Source organism: Artemia sp. Qi Xiang Cuo, chromosome 7 (assembly GCF_049724085.1).
Source record: "Artemia sp. Qi Xiang Cuo chromosome 7, ASM4972408v1, whole genome shotgun sequence".
In the NCBI taxonomy this organism is placed as follows: Eukaryota; Metazoa; Arthropoda; class Branchiopoda; order Anostraca; family Artemiidae; genus Artemia; species Artemia sp. Qi Xiang Cuo.
In genome coordinates, this window is record NC_142800.1 from 58349280 (window position 1) to 58369890 (window position 20611).

The 20611-nt window shown below is 36.9% G+C and overlaps 1 protein-coding gene across 4 annotated transcripts in view; it reads left to right on the top strand.

Moving 5' to 3' along the window:
• The window catches only part of LOC148950496 (uncharacterized), a 149401-nt gene that overhangs the window by 31588 nt on the left and 97202 nt on the right, over positions 1 to 20611 (top strand). For all 4 annotated transcript variants that reach the window (XM_089091629.1, XM_089091630.1, XM_089091631.1 and 1 more), the window contains exon 2: positions 9598 to 9745. In XM_089091629.1, the coding sequence (XP_088947755.1) occupies positions 9602 to 9745 (144 nt within the window). In that variant the 5' untranslated portion in view covers positions 9598 to 9601. The remainder of the gene's footprint in view (positions 1 to 9597; positions 9746 to 20611) is intronic.

Consider the following 20611-nt stretch of genomic DNA (forward strand, 5'->3'; position numbering starts at 1 on the left):
TTTGTTTAACGTAGTTGAAAGTTCTGGAAATTAGGTCTCAGAGGATGACAACCACCCTCACAGTCTTTAGGATAAGGGTTGTAATTTATGCCCTGGGGGCATATAAGGTATGTATAATCCAAAGGCCTTGTGCCCTTTTTAATAGTCGGAAGTTATTGGATGGCTTGACATTTTCATACTAAAGATCGATGTTGGTATAATGTATTATTTTTTGTTGTTTTTTAGACCAGGGCACTTCGTATCGAAGGAGTTGTCGTAGGAACTTCGAAAACGGGTCATTCGATTGAAAATAGAAAGGACTGATGCCCTTTGTAATAGTCGAAAGTGATCGGAGCGAAAATAATTTCCTTCCCACGCCCACGCTCCCATTTGGATTTATGTTTAAAAACTAAATGTTGCCTTAAGATTAAATCAAAATGCACTGTGTTAATGCTAAATCCCTATAAGGCATCTTAGCAGTATCCCAAGAACGACTGAGGGTATTATGTTCACATTTTCGGGGGCTACTTCTGCTCTTAAAGTTTCACCAAATCAAAATAGCGTAAGTGTATCCAAGCTATCAAAGAAAGTAAACAGATTTTTTTTGCGAATGGTATCCAGTTTTCCATTTCAGGTCAACTAGAGGAGGTATGAAACTAAATTAAACAATTGAATGAGCCCCTTTTGAAGTTTTGTACGACAACTCTATCAATAAAAACCTTATATGCCCCCAGGGCATAACTTACAACCTTTGCTCTGGGGGCTCTGGGGGGTTTGTCATCCATAAATACATAATTTCTAGAACTTTCAACTACGTTGAACAAAATGGCTATCTTTAAACTTTGATTGAATGTTTTTGGGGAAATGGTGGGCGTGAGAGGGGGGGTTAATTACTCTCCACTGACTTTCGACTATTAAATAGGGCAATTTCCATTTCCAATCAAATGAGCCCTTTTTGAAATTTCTACAACTTCATATATAAACCTTATATGCCCCCAAGGCATAACTTACAACGCTTACACTGAGGGCTCTGATGGGGTTATCATCTTAAAAGACCCAGTTTCCAGAACTTCTGATTACGTCGAACAAAATGGATATCTCAAAATTTTGATTGGATGTGTTTGGGGAAATCATGGGCGTGAGAGGGGGGTGAGTTAACCTCCAATCACTTTCAACTATTAAGGAGAGCACTGGCCCTCTCAATTTCCAATTGAATGAGTCCGTTTTGAAATTTTTACGACAACTCTATCTATAAAAACCTTATATGCCCTCAGGGTATAACTTACAACCATTGCTCTGAGGGTTGTGTGTGTGGAGGGGGGGGGGGGTTCATCCTCAAAGACCTAATTTACAGAACTTTTAACTACATTGAACAAAATGACTATTTTAAAATTTTGATTGGAGTCGTTTATGGAAAAGCTGAGTGTGAAAGGGGGGTTAGTTGCCCTCCAATGACTTTTGGCTATTAAAAAGGGCACTAGCCCTTTGAATTTGCAATCGAATAAGCTTTTTTTCTACGACAACGCCATCTATAAAAACCGTATATGCCCCCCAGGGCATAACTTACTACCCTTGCCCTGAGGGCTGTGGGGAGTGTCCTCCCCAAAAAAATAATTTTTATCTGGAAATCAACTACGCTGAAAAAAATGGCTTTCTCAAAATTTTGATTGGATGTGTTTCGGGAGATGGTGGGCGGGGAAGGGGTGTTAGTTGCCTTCTAATCACTTTCGACTATTAAAAAGGGCACAAGCCACTCCGATTTCTAAATGAATGAGCCCTTTTCGAAGTTCCTACGACAAATTCTTCGATACGAAGTGCCCTGGTCTAAAGCAACAAAAAAAAAATACATTGTGCCAACATTGTTCTTATATGCCCCCGGGACATAACTTAAAACCCTTGCCCTGAGGGTTGTGGGGGAGTGACCTCCTCAAAAACACATTTTCTATCTAGAAATCAACTACGCTGAACAAAATAGCTATCCCAAAATTTTGATTGGATGTGTTACGAGAAATGGTGGGCATGGAAGGGGTGTTAGTTGCCTTCCAATCACTTTTGACTATTAAAATGGGCACAAGCCACTCCAATATCCAATTTAATGAGCCCTTTTCGAAGTTTCTGCGACAACTGCTTCGATACGAAGTGCCCTGGTCTAAAGGAAAAAAAAAATAATAATACATTGTGTCAACATCTTTCTTGTATGTCCCCAGGGCATAACGTAAAACACTGGCCCTGAGGGAAACATATTTTCTTTGTGTAAATCTACTACACTGAATAAAATGACTATCTCGAAATTTTGATTGGATGTGTTTGGGGGAATAATGGGTGGGGGGGGGGGGGCTAGTTGCCCTCCAATCACTTTCGACTATTAAAAAGGGCACTAGCCACTCCAATTTCCAATGGAATGAGCCCTTTTCGAAGTTTCTACGACAACTCCTTCGATACGAAGTGCCCTGGCCTTAGACCAAGAAAAAAATAAATAATATATTATGCCAACATCGTTCTTTACTTAGGCAGCGCAATAGCGCTGCCTATGACTAGAGGGGAAGTAAAACTAAATCAAAAGGTACAATATATATATCCAGATTGTCAAAAGGGTGTATGTGCAATATCCCAGGAAAAAAGGTGGGATGTATACGTCGGGGCTTTCAGAGCGTATTGTCAGGAATATTGAACTAATCAAAAGACACTATGTCCATCCAAGTTTATCATAAGTGCATATTACGGCACATTATGAACGGATAAAGGTATTGAGTTGAAACTTAATGCCTTGTTGAGGAGGATTTATAACTGGATGTTGTATACATGGTTGGTAAAATGGTCTGTCTGCAATATATCTGGGATGGCCAAGGGCATTAAGGTGAAACTATCGCGGGATATTGCAGTGTATATTGATCAAAATCAAAATGTATTCTATGCATGCATGTTGTCAAAAGGGCATATGAACAATATCTAAGAAACAGCTGAAAGTAATACATTGAACCTTTGAGGGCTGCTACTACTGCTACTTACGCAATTAGTACTACTGTTATTGTGACTTTTTCAAACTGTGACTGCTTTTAACTGTTTAAATTTGGGTCTACTTGCAACTGCAAATACTTGTGAATGCGACTGATTGCGACTGCGACTCCAACTAATTGTAACTACAATTGCCAGTACATATGACTTTCAACGACTGCATCAACTACTTGCCTCTATAAAACAACACGACAATCCCTCATAACTGGAGCAATGCCAAAGAGGCAGGGATATTCTGGCTGGTAGGTTTTTTAGCTCAAAATCCACAACTGTTACTACGCAAGCCTGAACCCGACAAGCTTGAGTCTAGCAACGAACTTTAACAGGGTCAACATCTAACAGTTCTTCTCAAACCCGAAGTAAGTTCTAGAAAAGCTTCCTTTTACTGCAAGTTGACATATACAAATGTGACGAAAATTCTGCGACCACAGTTCACGTTCCTACTTAGGTGTTTAAGGAGAGGGGTCAGATGATAGTGTGCAAGGCAACGTCCTCAGAGAGAGGTATAACAAAAACTGAAAAAAAATGAAATAATGAAATACTAAGATGAAAAGTGGATTAATACAACTTCAAACTGAATTTGAAAACCAGTTTGCTGATTTCACAAAGATCTCACGTAAGATGGATACTTTCGAAAACCCCTTCGAGGTGGATATTTCTTGATTATCACTGTTCTCGATTATCGAACATACATTTAGACGGAATATTATACGTTTCTACTACAAAAATGAAAGCGAATGTAAAAAAAACTTGCAAGTCAAATACAACAACAGAAATCCCATTGATTGTATTAACTACAATAAATGTAGTAAAAATATACATCAAGCGTTTAATTTTTAAACCCAAAATATTTTCATATAAATATTGTAGATGTACTCTAATTATTATAGTATACCTGCAATACTACACTACAGTTTAATGACGTTTGACCTAAGTGATGCCCGCGTAATGTCCCAACATAAAATTTTGGCCCTTTTGCAACAAAAGGTTGCCGACCCATGCCTCAATCCGTCACAGTGGATTCGGAGGATCGTATATCCCAAGTTATCATAATAGATCCAAAGGATCCTATTGATGATCAATCATTGATGATTGATTGAATGGAAAGTTTGGAAAAAACAGTTTTAGCTTAAAAGCTAGACATTTTTTATACACGAATAATTTTTATACATAATTTTTTTATACAAATTGGATAGAGAAAAAAAAAAACTAAATATCTAGAGATATATCACTAATTATAGTGATATAAAAAGTATAGAAAAAAGTATAGATATACACTACTCATTATATTTTTCGGAAAACCCACCTTCTTGTGAATATTTCTAATTTTCAACCATTCGAGATATCCCACCTCAGAAAGAGATTAAGCAAAACAAAAACAGTTTTTCAACTGAAAATAAGGAGCAACATTAAAACTTTAAACGAACAGAAATCATTCAGTTTTATGAAAGGGGGCGCCCCCTCCTCAATATCCCACTCTTTACGCTAGAGTTTTTTACTACTTTCAAAAGCTTCCTATTAGCCTATAGAATTTGATTTTCCCCCTATTTACAACAAAAGAAAACAAACTTGAAACTGAATTTCTTAATTAAGTAGAATTTATACTTTTTTTAAGGCAATAGCCTACAATAAGACTTTTTATTAATGATTAATTAAAAAGAAAACTTTTGCCACAAAATAATTTCGTCAAGGAAAAGTAAAAAACTCCATTAGACCAAAAATGAGCAAAAATAGATTCAAATAATCTACCAAGCGTAAAACTGCCACAAATCAGCATCAATAAATAAATAAAACCAAAACGAACAGAAATTACAATAAATAATCAAGTCAAAAGCAAAACGAGTAGAAATTGACATGTTTAGGGCTCACAACCCCTATGCCTTCTCAAGGCCGTAACGTAATTTGCACTTTACTGAAAAAAAACTACAAATGAATATGCATTGTCAGTTTAATATACATATCCTCGTATTTATTCTTTAAGATCCTAATAATTTTTTATTTATCAAAGTTATAAAGTGAACAGATTTAGTTTTTTTCAGTATCATATTAATTTGTATGCAAATTTTTTCATATCATCTTGTTATATGAGAGTTTAACAGTAGGTACATCAAAAGAATTGTATTTTATGCTTGTATCAAGTTACAAGCCAATCAAAAGTTACGTGCCTGACAAAGAACCGTAGTGTAGAAATTTCAAGCTGCTGTATACAAAAATGTAGAATTTTGCATTTTTGGCCAGAAGAAAGATGTAGGCTATACAAAAATGTAGAATTTTGCATTTTTGGCCAGAAGAAAGATCACGGTAGCCAGAAAGATCAATAGTAACCGAAGCGGTAAAAAGCAAAATTTTGATATCAATATGTATCTTAAAAGAATCGCCTAATTATGCTGGTTCTAACTACAAGATTCGCTAAGTTTAGTGTTAACCAGTAAAGGCTAAGAGCCTAAGAAGATTTGCCTCATTCTTGAAAAAAGAGGGGAAACACCCCCTAAAAGTCAAGGAAATCTTCGTGAAAATATCAGAGAACCCTACTGTAGAGATTTAAATCTTCCATCTTAAAAAATGTGGATTTTGCATTATTTGCTAAAAGAAAGGTCACGAATGTGTTTTTTTCCTCCAGCGGGGATTGTGTCAAACCAATGGTCCTAAAATATGTGGAAAGGGCTCATTAGAATGGAAATTAAAAGTTCTAGAACCCTTTTTAAGTAACCAAAAAGTTTGAATTACATCGAGCCCCTTCCCAAACCCCTTTTTTCGTTAAAGCCGGTTAGTCAAAATTTTGAGATAACCATATTGTTCGGCATGGTTGAAAGGTGCAATATCTATGTCTTTGGAGATAACATGACCCCACAGCCCCTAGGGAAGGGTCTTTAAGTTATAAAATTTGCCCATTGTTTACGTAGGCTATAGCATTTGTTATTGAGAAGCATGCTTAAATTTTTCGGTTGGAGGAGGGGAGCGTGAATTTTCTGCCGGGGGGATTTTCCACGGGGAGAGTTTTCCACGGGAGAGGAAATTTCTGGAAAGTGAACTTTTCAGGGGGAATTTTACGCTGAGGGAATTTGTTAGAATTTCGTACGTAACTTTTTATTTGTCTTACGTTCTCTTTGGTGACTCAATTTTAAATGTGGAGACGTTAATGGTAATTGTCCGGGTAAATTTTCACTGGGATTGAATTGTCTAGAGGATGTTTCCGTGGAAGAGGAGCCGGATTTCCCGGTTCTAATTAAAAACGACAAGAAATTAAATAAAAAAAAAAACAAGTTTTTTTAACTGAAAGTAAGGAGCAACATTGAAACTTAAGACTAATAGAAATTGTTATGTATATGAAGGAGTTTGCCCCCTTCTTAATACCTCACTCTTTATGCTAAAGTTTGACTTTTTGTTTCAATCATTTAAGAACGACTCCTGAAATACATGGGTCGTTTAGTTAGAACAACAGGAAGCTTTTTAAAAGTGCTAAAAAAAAAAATCTAGCGTGACGAGAGAGTTATTAAGAAGGGGGTAGACCCCCTCATATACGTAATAATTTCTGTTCGTTTTAAGTTTTAATGTTGGTCCTTACTTTCAGTTAAAAAACTTGTTTTTTTATTGAATCCATTTAAAATGTCAGTATTTTTTATGGTGCATTTAAGGGTGAAACATTTTGACAAGGACTGCTGCAAAGCAGGTCAATTCTACAGAAGCTTTTTAATAGTTGCTTAGCTCTACACTCTTGAATGTTATCCAACAGTTCGTGGTAACGAACTGTAAGTAAGGAGTGACCCGGCTCAGGGTAACCGAAACTCTAAAAAACGGAATTTTGATACCAATAGATACATCAAAAGAATCAGATTTTTATGCTGATTTCAAATATATAAGTTTCAGCAAGTTTAGTTTTACTCATCCAAAGGTACGCGCCTGAGAAAATTTGGCTGATTTTAGAAAAAAGGGGGGAAAAACACCTAAAATCTATAGAGCCTTAATGAAAATCACACCATCATATTCAGCGTATCAGAGAACCCTAATGTAGAGGTTTCAAGCACCTATCTACAAAAATGTGGAATTTTGCATTTTTTGGCAGAACAAAGGTCACGGATGCGTGTTTATTTTTTTATTTTTTTGTGTGTGTGTTTTTTTCCCACGGGTGATCGTATCGACCCAGTGGTCCTAGAATATCGTGGGAGGGCTCATTGGAACGGACTTTAAAAGTTCTAGTGCTATTTTAAAGTGACCAAAAAATGGAGGGCAACTAGGCCCCCTCCCACGCACATTTTTTCCCCAAAGTCAGCCGATCAAAAATTTGAGATAGCCATTTTGTTCAATAAGGTCAAAAACATGATAACTATGTCTTTTAGGATGACTTAATCCACCGAAGTCCCCGGGGGAAGGGCTGAAAGTTATGAACTTTGCCCTATGTTAACATATAGTATTGGTTATTGGAAAGTATACAGACGTTTTCAGGGGGAATTTTTTCTGGTAGTGGGGAGAGGGGGTGGTCCGGGGGTTTTTATGTGGCAGGATATTTCCATGAAGGAAGTTTTCATGGGGGAAGGGACATTGCTATGAAGGGGGCGCCGGATTTCCCAGCATTATTTAAAAAAGATCAGAAATTGAATAAGAAAAAACAAGTTTTTCAACAAGGAGCAACATCAAAACTTAAAACGAACAGAAAATATTACGTATATGATGGGTTCACCCCTAGTCAATACCTCGCTTTTTACGCCAAAAGTTTTGTAGTACTTTCATAAGAGCTATTTATTCTAATTAACGGCCTTTGTGATTAAGGGGTCATTTTTAAAGAATAGGAGCAAAATTCGAACTTTAGCTTAAAGAGTAAGGTATTGACTAGGGGGCGAACCCCCTAATATACGTATTAAAAATATATGAATATTGAAGTTCGTTACGTAAGTTAATTCGTAAGTTACGTATATTTATTACTAATAAAAACATTCGTAAATAAAATTAAACAACTTTCGAGAAAGCCATTTAACCAAATAAAAGTAAAATTAATATGAAAATTTTGTTGTAATTATTCATGTACGGTGAGCCAAAATCAAAACCTGAATTAATTCAAAAACGTTCAAAATTTAAATAAAAAAAACAAGTTTTTTTAAGCGAAGGTATGGTACGACGTTAAAACCTAAAACGAACAGAAATTATTCCGTATATGAAAGGGCTGCCCCCTCCTCAACGCCTCGCTCTTTACGCTAAAGTTTTTTATTGTTTAAAAAAATAGATTTGTGAGAAAGTCAAACTTTAGCGTAAAGAGCGAGGCGTTGAGGACGGGACAGCCCCTTTCATATACGGAATGATTTCTGTTCGTTTTAAGTTTTAACGTCGTTCCTTACTTTCAGTTAAAAAAACTTGTTTTTTTTTTATTCAATTAGAAAGAAAATAGGACGATAGCCTAAACTCAATGTCGACGTATTGCCATGTTTTGACAGTTGCCGACTCAAGACTTCACTTTTAGCGCACTAGGGCAGAACCTCATTTGTTAAGGTAAAAAAATGGGCAACTTACAAGAAATTATGAAGAAATTGGGATATGGGCTTTTTTAGCGGATAAGTGCTGGGGGGGTTCTAAGTACCTGGTGCCTGGGCAGGAAGTACATTTTTTTTTTTTTTTTTTTTTTATTTTTTTTTTTTTTTTTTTTTTTTTTTTTTTTATAGCAATTTGGGCTTTTCAAAAGGTAATCCTATCAAATCCCAGCGGCCGTCTAAAGGTAAAAACACGTAGCCTATATACTTGAAAAGTCAATTTCCGAGTCAAATATATTACTGAATTCAGTTCAAAGAGGCGAATCGACTGGTAAATGCAAGGATGTCCTAATAAAATCCCCTACAGAGATTTGTCTGGCTAAAACACGCGCCCGCAGCATTTTGCCCCGTTTGTCAAAGTCGAAAAATCAACGTTTAGCAGTGTCAGTGAACTAGGCATGTATTTTAATTGTAAAATTAGAGAGAATACTGTCTAAAACCAATCCTAACAACTTTTCACTTCAATCCTGTGCCGAATGTGGCGCAATGGATGGGAAAATTGCCGCAAAACTTGAGAAAGTTGAAGACAATTTTTTTGGAATAACGAAAAGTGTCTATACGCGTTTTTACATTTGGACGGCCGCCATACTCAAGCATATAGACCGACACCAAATAGTATGGTTAAACTGCCCTTTTAAACGTTCATGTGCTGGTAATACCCTCAACTTTACCTCAGGCCCTGAGTGGGATTAGGAAATATTACAAGAAGGGGGGGGGGGAGGGGGTAAGTGCTACCACAAACGTTTTTGTTACAAATATTTAAAAGGGAACATTTTTCACATTTTTTGAATGTCTTCTTATTTCCCAGGGGAGGCCACTGCTCGTGTCCATGTCTCATACTGAATATATTGTAATTATTAACGAGCTGGATAGATTCAGTTATACGACTAGAATTGGGGTTGCTTAAAGTTTTATGATTCAATTTTCCGTTAAAGGCATGACCAGGTGCTTAGCTTTGGCTGAAATTACACACTATTCTTTAAATGGCTTGAAGAGCATTGCCTAAGGTTGTGATTTGGGAGCATGCTACATAGTGGATTCACGTTAACTAATCTATGTTTGTCTTTTAGTTTTTATTTTCTAGGAAGATGATGCAAGCGGGAATTCCTCCACCATACCGTCAACCTCCAGTCCCTCTGGGATCGTCTGAGTTCAATGAGCCTCAGCTTCCAGGTGCAGTCACTGAGGGGTATGCTCAAGAAAGTCTTCGAGCTTATTCAACCAAATTCCCCGTAAGTTCTATAAGGTAGATTTGACATTTTATGAAAAAAAATCTTTTGCCAATAAGCTTGTCTCGGTGTCTTCTTGTTATACGTATATATGACAAGCAATATGTTCTTGCTTTCTTCTCTTGGAGATCAAAAACAACATTTTCTTCTTTTTGTAAATATCTCTTCCTTTATTGCCAAAATATCAGCTATCTAAAAAACAAGGAAAAAAATGTTCACTATAGACCAATATTGCTTAATTTTGGGTAAAACAATAATTTTCAAAAGATTATCTCAATTCCTTGAAAACCCAGTGGAGTTTGCCTCCGCCGTAATAAAATTTCAAGATATAATTAACCCTAAAGACATAACTAATTTCAAGATGGAATTAGCCCTAAACTTAAACATCTAGCAAGTTATGGTGCGAAGCAATACATTTGCTTTTGTTGTTGTTGTTCTTTTATTCTTTTTTCTTCTTATCTTTTTTGTTATCGTGATTAGCAGTCCGTAAATTGGTAACGGTAAAAGATGGATATTTAAAGCATTTTTCAAGTACGGAGATCGTGAAATAGTGAGGAAAAGTTTTTATGAAGTTTTTGTTATTTCTGGAACTGTTTTAAAAAGGTAAAATAGAAATGGTTTCTGTTCTTATAGAGTACAAAATATTGTGAACACGAAGCAAAACAAACATTGAATAACTATAAGAATAGTCTGTTTAGGAGCTATACAATACAATGTTGGATTCATATAGGCCTACCATAGAACATGGAAGAATCTTTTCGAGATCGAAGATAAAAATTGTGTATCACTTCGAGCGGAAAAAATTCTGGGAGGTCAATCTGAAAAAAAAAAATCTTATTTCTTTTTCTTGTTATTGAGATTTGTTATTTGATCTGTCCGATATTTCGAATTTGTATCAAGGCAGGACATTGAAGGAGACTTAAACAAGTCCAACAACTATCATACTCGTAGATAGGGAATTGGAGGTTTTCTTAAATCTTGTTACTAGCATATCTACCAGAGGGGATCGGGGAAGGGTTCCAAACAACCAAACTTCAAGGAAATTAAACCTGGTTTTCTAGATATACCTCCGGGCTTTCCAGGTCTAATTCAACTTTTAAGGGTGGGGGCCAAAAAATTCGTGCCAACAGGATATCTCATAATAGATGTTGTCGGATCTCACCGAACTTCAGCCGATGAAAGTATCATTAAGTATCTGAACTGCACTTTTTGATCCGGCTTCTGGTGAGGGAGGACAAGATTCTTATCATTGAAACATTGGTTGGGAAGGAATATGTGATTGTGTGCTAGTTATGTATTTCGAGGATCAGTTTCTGATCCATCATTTTTAGGGGAGGGGCCCTGAATTCTTATCATCAGCGCATCTAGAAGAACCCTAATGCAAATATGATTTTAGTTTGGAGACCATGGGCCATCAGAAACGGGGCCCCATAAAAGACAATATTTTTCCAGTTGGCTTGAAATTATATCCTTAAATTCTGGGGCAATGGGAAACCCGATGCACAAGAAAAGATTGAAAATGAAGTTTGGTTTTCCTGGAAATTAGTCCAGAAACAAGGGCCAAAATTCTCTTTCTATTTTGGTATATGAAAGTGATTGTCCCCTCCTCAACGCCCCGCTGTTTACGCTAAAGTTTGTTATTGTTTTAAAAAGGGGAGTTGTGAGAAAGAGTCAAACTTTAGCGTAAAGAGCGGGGCGTTGAGGAGGGGACAGCCGCTTTCATATACGGTATAATTTCTGTTTGTTTTAAGTTTTACTGTCGCTCTTTACTTTCAGTTAAAGAAACTTGTTTTTTTATTTAATTTCTGCAAATTAATTTTACTTTTTTTTTGGCTAAATGGCTTTATCAAAATTTTTATCGGACGATTTTGAGAAAAAAGGAGCGGGGAGGGGGCCTAGTTGCCCTCCAATTTTTTTGGTTACTTGAAAAGGCTAATAGAACTTTTAATTTTATTCACGAACGTTTTTATTAGTAATAAATATGCGTAGCTTACGAATTAACTTACGTAACGAACTTCTATATTCGCATATTTTTATATTTTTCGTACATTTATATTTTTATTACATATATAAAGGGGATCGCCCCCTCGTCAATGCCTCTCTCTTTACGTTAAAGTTCAAATTTTCTTCCAATTCTATTAAAATGACCCCTGAATCACAAAGGCCGTTTAATTAGAATAAATACCTCTTTTGAAATTACTGAAAATACTTTAGCGTAAAGAGCAAGGTATTGAGGAGGGGACGAACCCCCTCATATACGTAATAATTTCTGTTTGTTTTAAGGTTTAATGTTGCTCCTTACTTACATTGTAAGTAATTTTTTATTTAATTTCTCATTGGTTTTTTTCTAAATAATGCTGGAATATCCAGCACCCCCTTCATGGACACTTTCTTCCCCCATGACAAATTCCTCCAGGGAAAGATCCTCCCACGGAATGTTCTCCCCCCCCCCGCCCCCTGAAAAATACCCCCCAGAAACGGGGCGTATTTTCATTCCTGTTCGAATGAGCCCTCTCGCGACATTTTAGGACCACTGGGTTGATACGATCACCCCTGGCAAAAAAAAACAAATAAACACGCATCCGTGACCTTTCTTCTGGCAAAAAATACAAAATTCCACATTTTTGCAGATAGGAGCTTGAAACCTCTACTGTGGGGTTCTTTGATACGCTGAATCTGGTGGTGTCATTTTCATCAAGATTCTATGCCTTTCAGGAGATGTTTGCCCCTTTGTTCGAAAATAAGACAAATTTTCTCTGGCTCGTAACTTTTGAGTTACATATTTTGAGTATATTTTTATTACGTGTATGAGGGGGTTCGCCCCCTCTCAATACCTCGCTCTTTGCCCTAAAGTTCGAATTTTGTTCCAATTCTTTAAGAATGACCCCTGAATCACAAAGGGTTTTGTTAGAATAAATAGCTTTTCTGAAAGTACTAAAAAAAATCTTGCGCATAGAGAGCGAGGTATTGACAAAGGGGCGAACACCCTCATATACGTAATAATTTCTGTTCGTTTTCAGTTTTAATGTTACTCCTTGCTTCCAGTTGAAAAAACTGTTTTTTTATTTTTTTTTAATTTCTAATCGTTTTTTAAATAATGCTGGGGAATCCGGCGCCCCCTTTATGGAACATTTCTTTCCCCCATGAAAAATCTTCCATGGACATATCCTCTCACGTAATATTCCCCCCCCCCCTTCACCAGAAAAATCCCCCCGGAAACGTCTGTATACTTCCCAATAACTAATACTATATGTAAACAATGGACAAAGTTCGTAACTTGCAGCCTTTCTCCGGGGACTGTGAGGGATTAAGTCATCCTCATAGACATAGTTATTAGATTTTTCGACTATGCTGAACGGAATGGCTATTTCAAAATTTTGATCCTGTGACTCCAGATCCGGTGACCCCCTTTTTTCAAAAATAAGGTAAATTTCGTCAGGCGCGTAACTTTTGATGAGTCAGACTAAATTGAGCTAGGTCGCTCCTTACTTACAGTTCGTTACCACGGACTGTTCGACTAATCGCTTTCTCAATCACTCTGGATATACCCCCTTCCGTTGAAAACTTTTTCCGGAAACCAAAACACGCGGAAAATAACCCCCAGATAATTCCCGCGGAACATCTCCACATGCAAACTTGAGTTGGCAAAGATAATATAGGAATTTTTGGTCACTTAAAAAGGGCACTAGAACTTTTAATTTCCGTTCCGATCTTCGTGTAATTGCCGATCTTCTAGGACCATTATTTCGATTCAATCACCCCTGGAAAAATAATTAATAAACAAGCATCCGTGATCTGTCTTCTGGCAAAAATAGCAAAATACCACATTTTTGTATATAGGAGCTTGAAACCTTTACAGTAGGGTTATCTGGTACGCTGAATCTGATGGTGTGATTTTGAATCTGAATTTGATGGTGTGATTAAGAGTCCTTTAATTTTAGGGGGTGCTTCCCTCCTATTTCAAAATAGGCGAATTTTCTCATGCTCTTAACCTTTGATGTTTAACACTACATTTGAAAAATATTATATATTTTGAATCAGCATCATAAGATGATTCTCTTAATGTATCTATTAATATAGAAAATTTCCTTTTTTAGAGTTTCGGTTACTATTGAGCCGAGTCGCTCCTTACTTACATTTCGTTACCACAAACTGTTTGATTCACCCCGGACAATACCCATAACATCTCCATGCATAAAATTGAGCTGACAAAGAGAAAGAAGGACAAAAGACGAATTTCGTAAAGGAATTCAGGCAAAGTCTCCCAGTATAGAATTTCCCCTGGAAAATTCACTCCCTAGGAATATCCCTCCCTATCAAAAATTATCCCCGTTGAAAATTCCACCAGCAGAAAATCCGCCCCCTCCCCCACCCGAAAATGTATGCATACTTCCCAGTAACAAATACTATATGTAAACAATGGGCAGATTTTTTAACTTAAAGAACTTTGCCCAGGGGCTGTCGGGGGTCATAATATCAAAGGCATAGTTATTCGGCCTTTCAACTATGCTGAACAAAATGGTTATCTCAAAATTTTGATCGGACACTTTTGATAACGGGGGGGGGGGAGGAGACCTTGTTGCCCTCTCATTTTTTGGTCACTTAAAAAGGGAAGTAGAACCTTTAATTTTATTTAAGAACGTTTTTATTGGTAATAAATATACGTAACTTACGAACTAACTTACGTGACGAACTTCTATATGTGTGTTTTTTTTATTATGTATACGAGGGAGCTCGATCCCTCGTCAATACCTCGCTCATTACGCTAAAGTTTGAATTTTGTTCCAATTTTTTTTAAATGACCCCCGAATCACAAAGGTTTTGTTAGAATAAATAGTTTTTTGTTAGAACAAATCTTAAGCGTAAAGAGCGAGGTATTGACGAGGAGGCGAGCACCCTCATATACGTAATCATATAACATCCTTATATACGTAAAATAATTCACCATGGAAATTTCTTCCCACGTAATATTTTCCCCCGACCCCCTCTCCCACAAGAAAAATACCCCCTGAAAAGGTCTCTATACTTCCCAATAACCGATAGGCAATGGACAAAAAAACAATGGACACAGTTCACAACTTGCGGCCCTTCCCCCAGGGACTGTGGGGGATTAAGTCATCCTCGAAGACATAGTTATTAGATTTTTCGACTATGCTGAACAAAATGGTTATCTCAAAACTTTGATCCGGTGACTTTGGGGGAAAAATGGTCGTGGGAGGGGGGCTTGTTGCCCTCCAATTTTTTGGTCACTTAAAAAGGGCACTAGAACTTTTAATTTCCGTCCGAATGAGCCCTCTCGCGATATTCTAGGACCACTGGGTCGATACAATCACCCCTGGGACAAAGAAAATAAGCACGCATCCGTGATCTTTCTTGTGGCAAAAAATACAAAATGCGACATTTTTGCAGATTGGAGCTCGAACCCTCTACGATAGGGTTCTCTGGTACGCTGAATCTGATGATGTGATTTTCATTAAGATTCTATGTCTTTTATGGGTTGTTTCTCCCTTTTTTCGAAAATAAGGCAAATTTCGCCAGGCGCGTAACTTTTCATGGGTCAGACTAAACTTGATAAGACTTATATATTTGAACTCAGCATTAAAATCTGATTCTTTCGATGTATCTATTGGTATCAAAATTCCGTTTTTAGAGTTTCGGTTACTATTGAGCCGGGTCGCTCTTCACTTACAGTTTGTTACCACGAACTCTGTTTGATTGAAAAGCGCTTTGTTGGAAAACTATTTTTTACCAATGACTATTAATGAATAGCCAGCCCTTTTTCACAGTAATCTAGAAGCAACGTGACCTTGTTATCAGGGGAGCGAGTCGCAACAACGTCATTTGAGAGCCTGGGAGCTTTAATAATCTTCCCACCCTTGTCCATCCCAAGGGTTTAAAGCCCTCACGGAAGTTCCGACCCTTTGATGACACTTCTTCCTCCAAAGTTTTTCCCACGATTTGAGTAATTTGTTGAATCACATCAAACGGAAATGAAGAAAAATGTAAACATGGGAATGTTCTCAGATTGGGTAAGCGGGCGTTGTTGGCGGTCGTTTTAATCAACTATTTAAAACTTTGCTAAGTTAAGTGATACAACACAATTCTAGTATTAGGACTAATGTTCACATATGTGGATACTTTAGAAATTATATGATTGAAATTCGCACTTAAATGGTAACTTCAGATTGGCACTTAAATGCTTGGGCTCAGGGGTGCCATTCCAAGATAAATACAGGAGGCTGGGTTTGTAGTTGGTGACGGTTGTAAGGGTATCGCTCTTCCCCTATCTTTGACCGAATGCAGGTTTTACTTACATTTACACGAATCGTTTTAATCAACTATTTAAAACTTTGCTAAGTTAAGTGATACAACACAATTCTAGTATTAGGACTAATGTTCACATATGTGGATACTTTAGAAATTATATGATTGAAATTCGCACTTAAATGGTAACTTCAGATTGGCACTTAAATGCTTGGGCTCAGGGGCGCCATTCCAAGATAAATACAGGAGGCTGGGTTTGTAGTTGGTGACGGTTGTAAGGGTATCGCTCTTCCCCTATCTTTGACCGAATGCAGGTTTTACTTACATTTACACGAATCTGTTGAACAATAAAACAAGCTGCTCTTCTGCATAAAATGGCAGTTTAGTGGCTTTAACACTAATTCGGAAAGTTGGTGAGGTGCATGAATGAAGCTCTTAGAACAACTGTATCTGCAGCCCAAATGACTCCAAATAAGTGTGTTCGAGCACTCACATATACTAAATTCCAGTTTAGTGCAGGTACATACGCAGTATTTTTTGGAGGAAGATCCAACAATAAAAAAAATGGATGGGGGGGGCAATCATAAAAAAATCATTTGACAATATAATTTAGAAGAACCCAAAAATTCATAGAATTTAATATTTTGAGTCAGGGGAAGAGGGATGGGCCCCAAGCTCCCCCTCCTGCGCATACCCCTGGTTTGGTGGCTTTTACGCTAACTTGAAATACTGTTTAGGTAAACGAATGAAACTTTCATGAACTGATCTAATAGGTCGAGAAAATGTATCATCAAGCATCCAATGCAAAACCCTTTCCTAGGCCCTTATTTCAGCTGTATATTCCTCCATGGAAGTTTTATTCACCTAGCTCAGACTAGGTCTTCGAATTAGAATTAGGATTCTTGAAGCCAGGGTAGACGGTGATCTTGAGCGGCCTTGAAACGTGAATGCTACGAAAGATTGAAGAAGATGCTGGATGTTTTCCAGGGAGATTGTCGAAGGGTAGTTTTATGCCTAGGTGATATTATAATCACATTTGCCGATAAAATCAAAATTCTGCGCGACCAGCTCCTATTTGTACCGTTCGTAATTTCGGTACTTATTTATTATACCTAACACACTCGAGAAGTAAAGTCAGGCTAATCATAATGAAATATACCAATATATGATGAAAATATAATACTTTAGAAACAAAATTATTGAAACTACGACATAGAATTATGGAAAGAAGGCCGCCCAGAATGCATTATATGAAATACCTAACCTAGTCAAAATATCAACCATATATGTTAAATATTTAATTAAACAGTTCGTGTGACCAGAACTGTAAGTAAGGGGCGAGCCGGCTCAATATTACCTGAAATTCTAAAAAGCGGAATTTTGAAACCAATAGATATATCATAAGAATCGGCTTATTATGCTGATTTCAAATATATGAGTTTCATAAAGTTTAGTTTTACCCATTAAAAGCTACCCATCAAAAGTTATGCACCTGAGAAAATGGGCCTGATTTTCGAAAAAAGGGGCAAGCATCCCCTAACAGTCGTAGAATTTTATTGAAGATCATACCATCAGATTCAGTGTATCAGAAAACCCTATTGTGAAAGTTCCAATCTCCTATCTCCAAAAATGTGGAATTTTCTATTTTTGCCAGAAGAAAGATCACGGATGCGTTTTCATTTATTTTATTTTTTTTTGTCCAGGGGTGATGTATCGACCCAGTAGCCCTAGAATATTGTGAGAGGGCTCATTTGAACGGAAATTAAAAGTTGCAGTGTCCTTTTTAAGTGACTAAAAAGATTGGAGGGCAACTAGGCCCCCTTCCCTACCCCCTTTTTCCCAAAATCGTCCGATCGGAATTTTGAGATAACTATTTTGTTCATCATAATTCAAAAGCCCACTAACTATGCCTTTGGATATAGCATGACCCCCTCAAAGCCCCAGGGGAAATGTCTTTAAGTTATAAAATTTCCCCATTGTTTGCGCATAGTATTTGTTATTGGGAAGTATGTATACATTTTAAGACGGGTGGGGGGGGGGGGGGGTTCTGCTGGGTGTATTTCCAAGGGGGAGTTTTTCATAGAGGGGGAACTTTCCAGAGGGTGAACCTATCAGGAGAATTTTTACACTAGGCTATGGGAATTTGCCAAAATTCCTAAATAAAATTCGTTTCATATCTCTTGCTTTCTCTTTTCCGTCTCAATTTTACGCATGGAGTTGTTAAGGGTAATTGTCAGGGGTAAATTTTCACCAGGATTGACTGGTCTAGAGGCTATATCCTGTGGGAAGGGTGATTTATTCATGGAGGTGGGGCCAGATTTCCTGGCATTATTTAAAAAACGAGCAGAAATTAGATAAAAAAAAGTTTTTCAACTGAAAGTAAGGATCAACATTAAAACTTAAAACAAACAGAAAGGATTACACATATGAAGGGGATTGCCCCCTCCTCAACACCTCACTCTTTACGCTAAAGTTTGAATTGTGTCCCAACTCTTTAAGAACGACTCCCGAAAGACAAGGGTCGTTTAATTAGGACAATAAAAAGCTTTTTTAAAAGTACTAAAAATCTTTAGTGTAAAGAGCGAGGTGTTGAGGAGGGGGCGATCCCCTTCATATACTTAATAATTTATGTTCATTTGAAGTTTTAATTTGATCCTTACTTTGAGTTAAAAAAACTTGTTTTTTGTATATAGTTTTTTAAATGAGCGTAAGCTAATTGTCTCTAAATACAGACAGATAAAACCGTTTCTCTCACATCTAAGAGTGCAAACTTCTCAAGTGTGTTTGGTATAATACACAGAAGTACCGTAATTTTTTCAGTTGAATAATGTTCAACTTCCAAACATAAAATCTGTAGTTGACCAATCAAAATTATGGTTTTAGGGGTATATATATATATATATATATATTTCTTTAATTAGACAAGATATAACCTTGGAACAATAAATTTCCTATCGCTAAGATGAATCTTGTAAGAGTATTAAATAAAAAAAGAAGTTTTTTTTAACTGAAAGTAAGGAGCGACATTAAAACTTAAAACGAACAGAAATTATTCCGTATAAGTTTTAATGTCGCTCCTTACTTTCAGTTAAAAAAACTTGTTTTTTTATTTAATTTTTGAACGTTTTTGAATAAATGCAGGTTTTGATCTTGGCTCACAGTACATGAATAATTCAAACAAAATTTTCATATTAATTTACTTTTATTTGGTTAAATGGCTTCCTCGAAACTTGTTTCATTTTATTTACGAATGTTTTTATTAGTAATAAATATACGTAACTTACGAATTAACTTACGTAACGAACTTCTATATTCATATATTTTTAATACATGATATTAGGGGGCTCGCCACCTAGTCAATACCATGCTCTTTAAGCGAAAGTTCAAATTTTGTTCCAATTCTTTAAAAATGACCGCTTAATCACAAAGACCGTTAATTTTAATAAATAGCTCTTATGAAAGTACTAAAAAATCTCTGGCTTAAAGAGAGAGGTATTGACTAGGGGGTGAACCTAATCATATATGTAATATTTTCTGTTAGTTTAAAGTTTTTATGTTGCTGCTGTTGCATTTGAATAACTTTTTTTTTTATATTTATTTTCTGATCTTTTTTTAAACAACGCTGGTATGTCCGGCGTCCCCTTCATAGCAATGTCCCTTCCCCCATTAAAACTTCCTTCATGGAAATATCCTCCTACATAACCCCCCACCCCCGGCACGTACGCAGTATTTTTTTTCGGGGGGGGGGGGGCCCAATTTGTGTCGGGGGGGAGCCAATTTGTTTCGGGGGGGGCCCAATTTGTTTCGGGGGGAGGGGCCAAATCCTTTAAACCTATTATTCTGTGAGAAAAATCAGAAAATTATGGGACAATGAAAAAAATTGTGAGATTTCGGGGGGGGGGCGGGCCTGTAGGCCCCCCCAGCGTACGTCCCACGATATTCTAGGACCACTGGGTCGATACAAACCCCCGGGGAAAAAAAAAAAAAAACACGCACCTTGATGATAAACACTTGATGAAACTTATATATTTGAAATCAGCATTAAAATTCGATCCTTTTGATGTATCTATTTGTATCAAAATACCTTTTTCTAGAGTTTCGGTTACCATTGAGCGGGGTCCCAATAACCAATACTATATGTTAACATTGGGTAAAGTTCATAACTTTCAGCCCTCCTCCTGGGGGCTTCGAGGGATTAAGTCATCCTAAAAGACATAGTTATAATATTTTCGACTATGCTGAACAAAATGGCTATCTCAAAATTTTGATCAGATGACTTTAGGGAAAAAATGAGCGGAGGAGGGGGCCTAATTGCCCTCTATTTTTTGGTCACTTCAAAAGGGCACCAGAACTTTTTATTTCCATTCCAACGAACCCACCAACGATATTCTTGAACCACTTGGTCGATACGCTCATCCCTGGGAAAAAAAAAACAAACAAAAAAACACATAAACACGCATCCGTGATCTTTCTTCTGGCAAAAAATGGAAAATTCCACATTTTTGTCGATAGGAGCTTGAAACCTTTGCGGTAGGGTTTTCTGATACGCTGAATATGATGATGTGATTTTCATAAAGGTTCCGTAATTTTTAGAGGGTCTTTCCC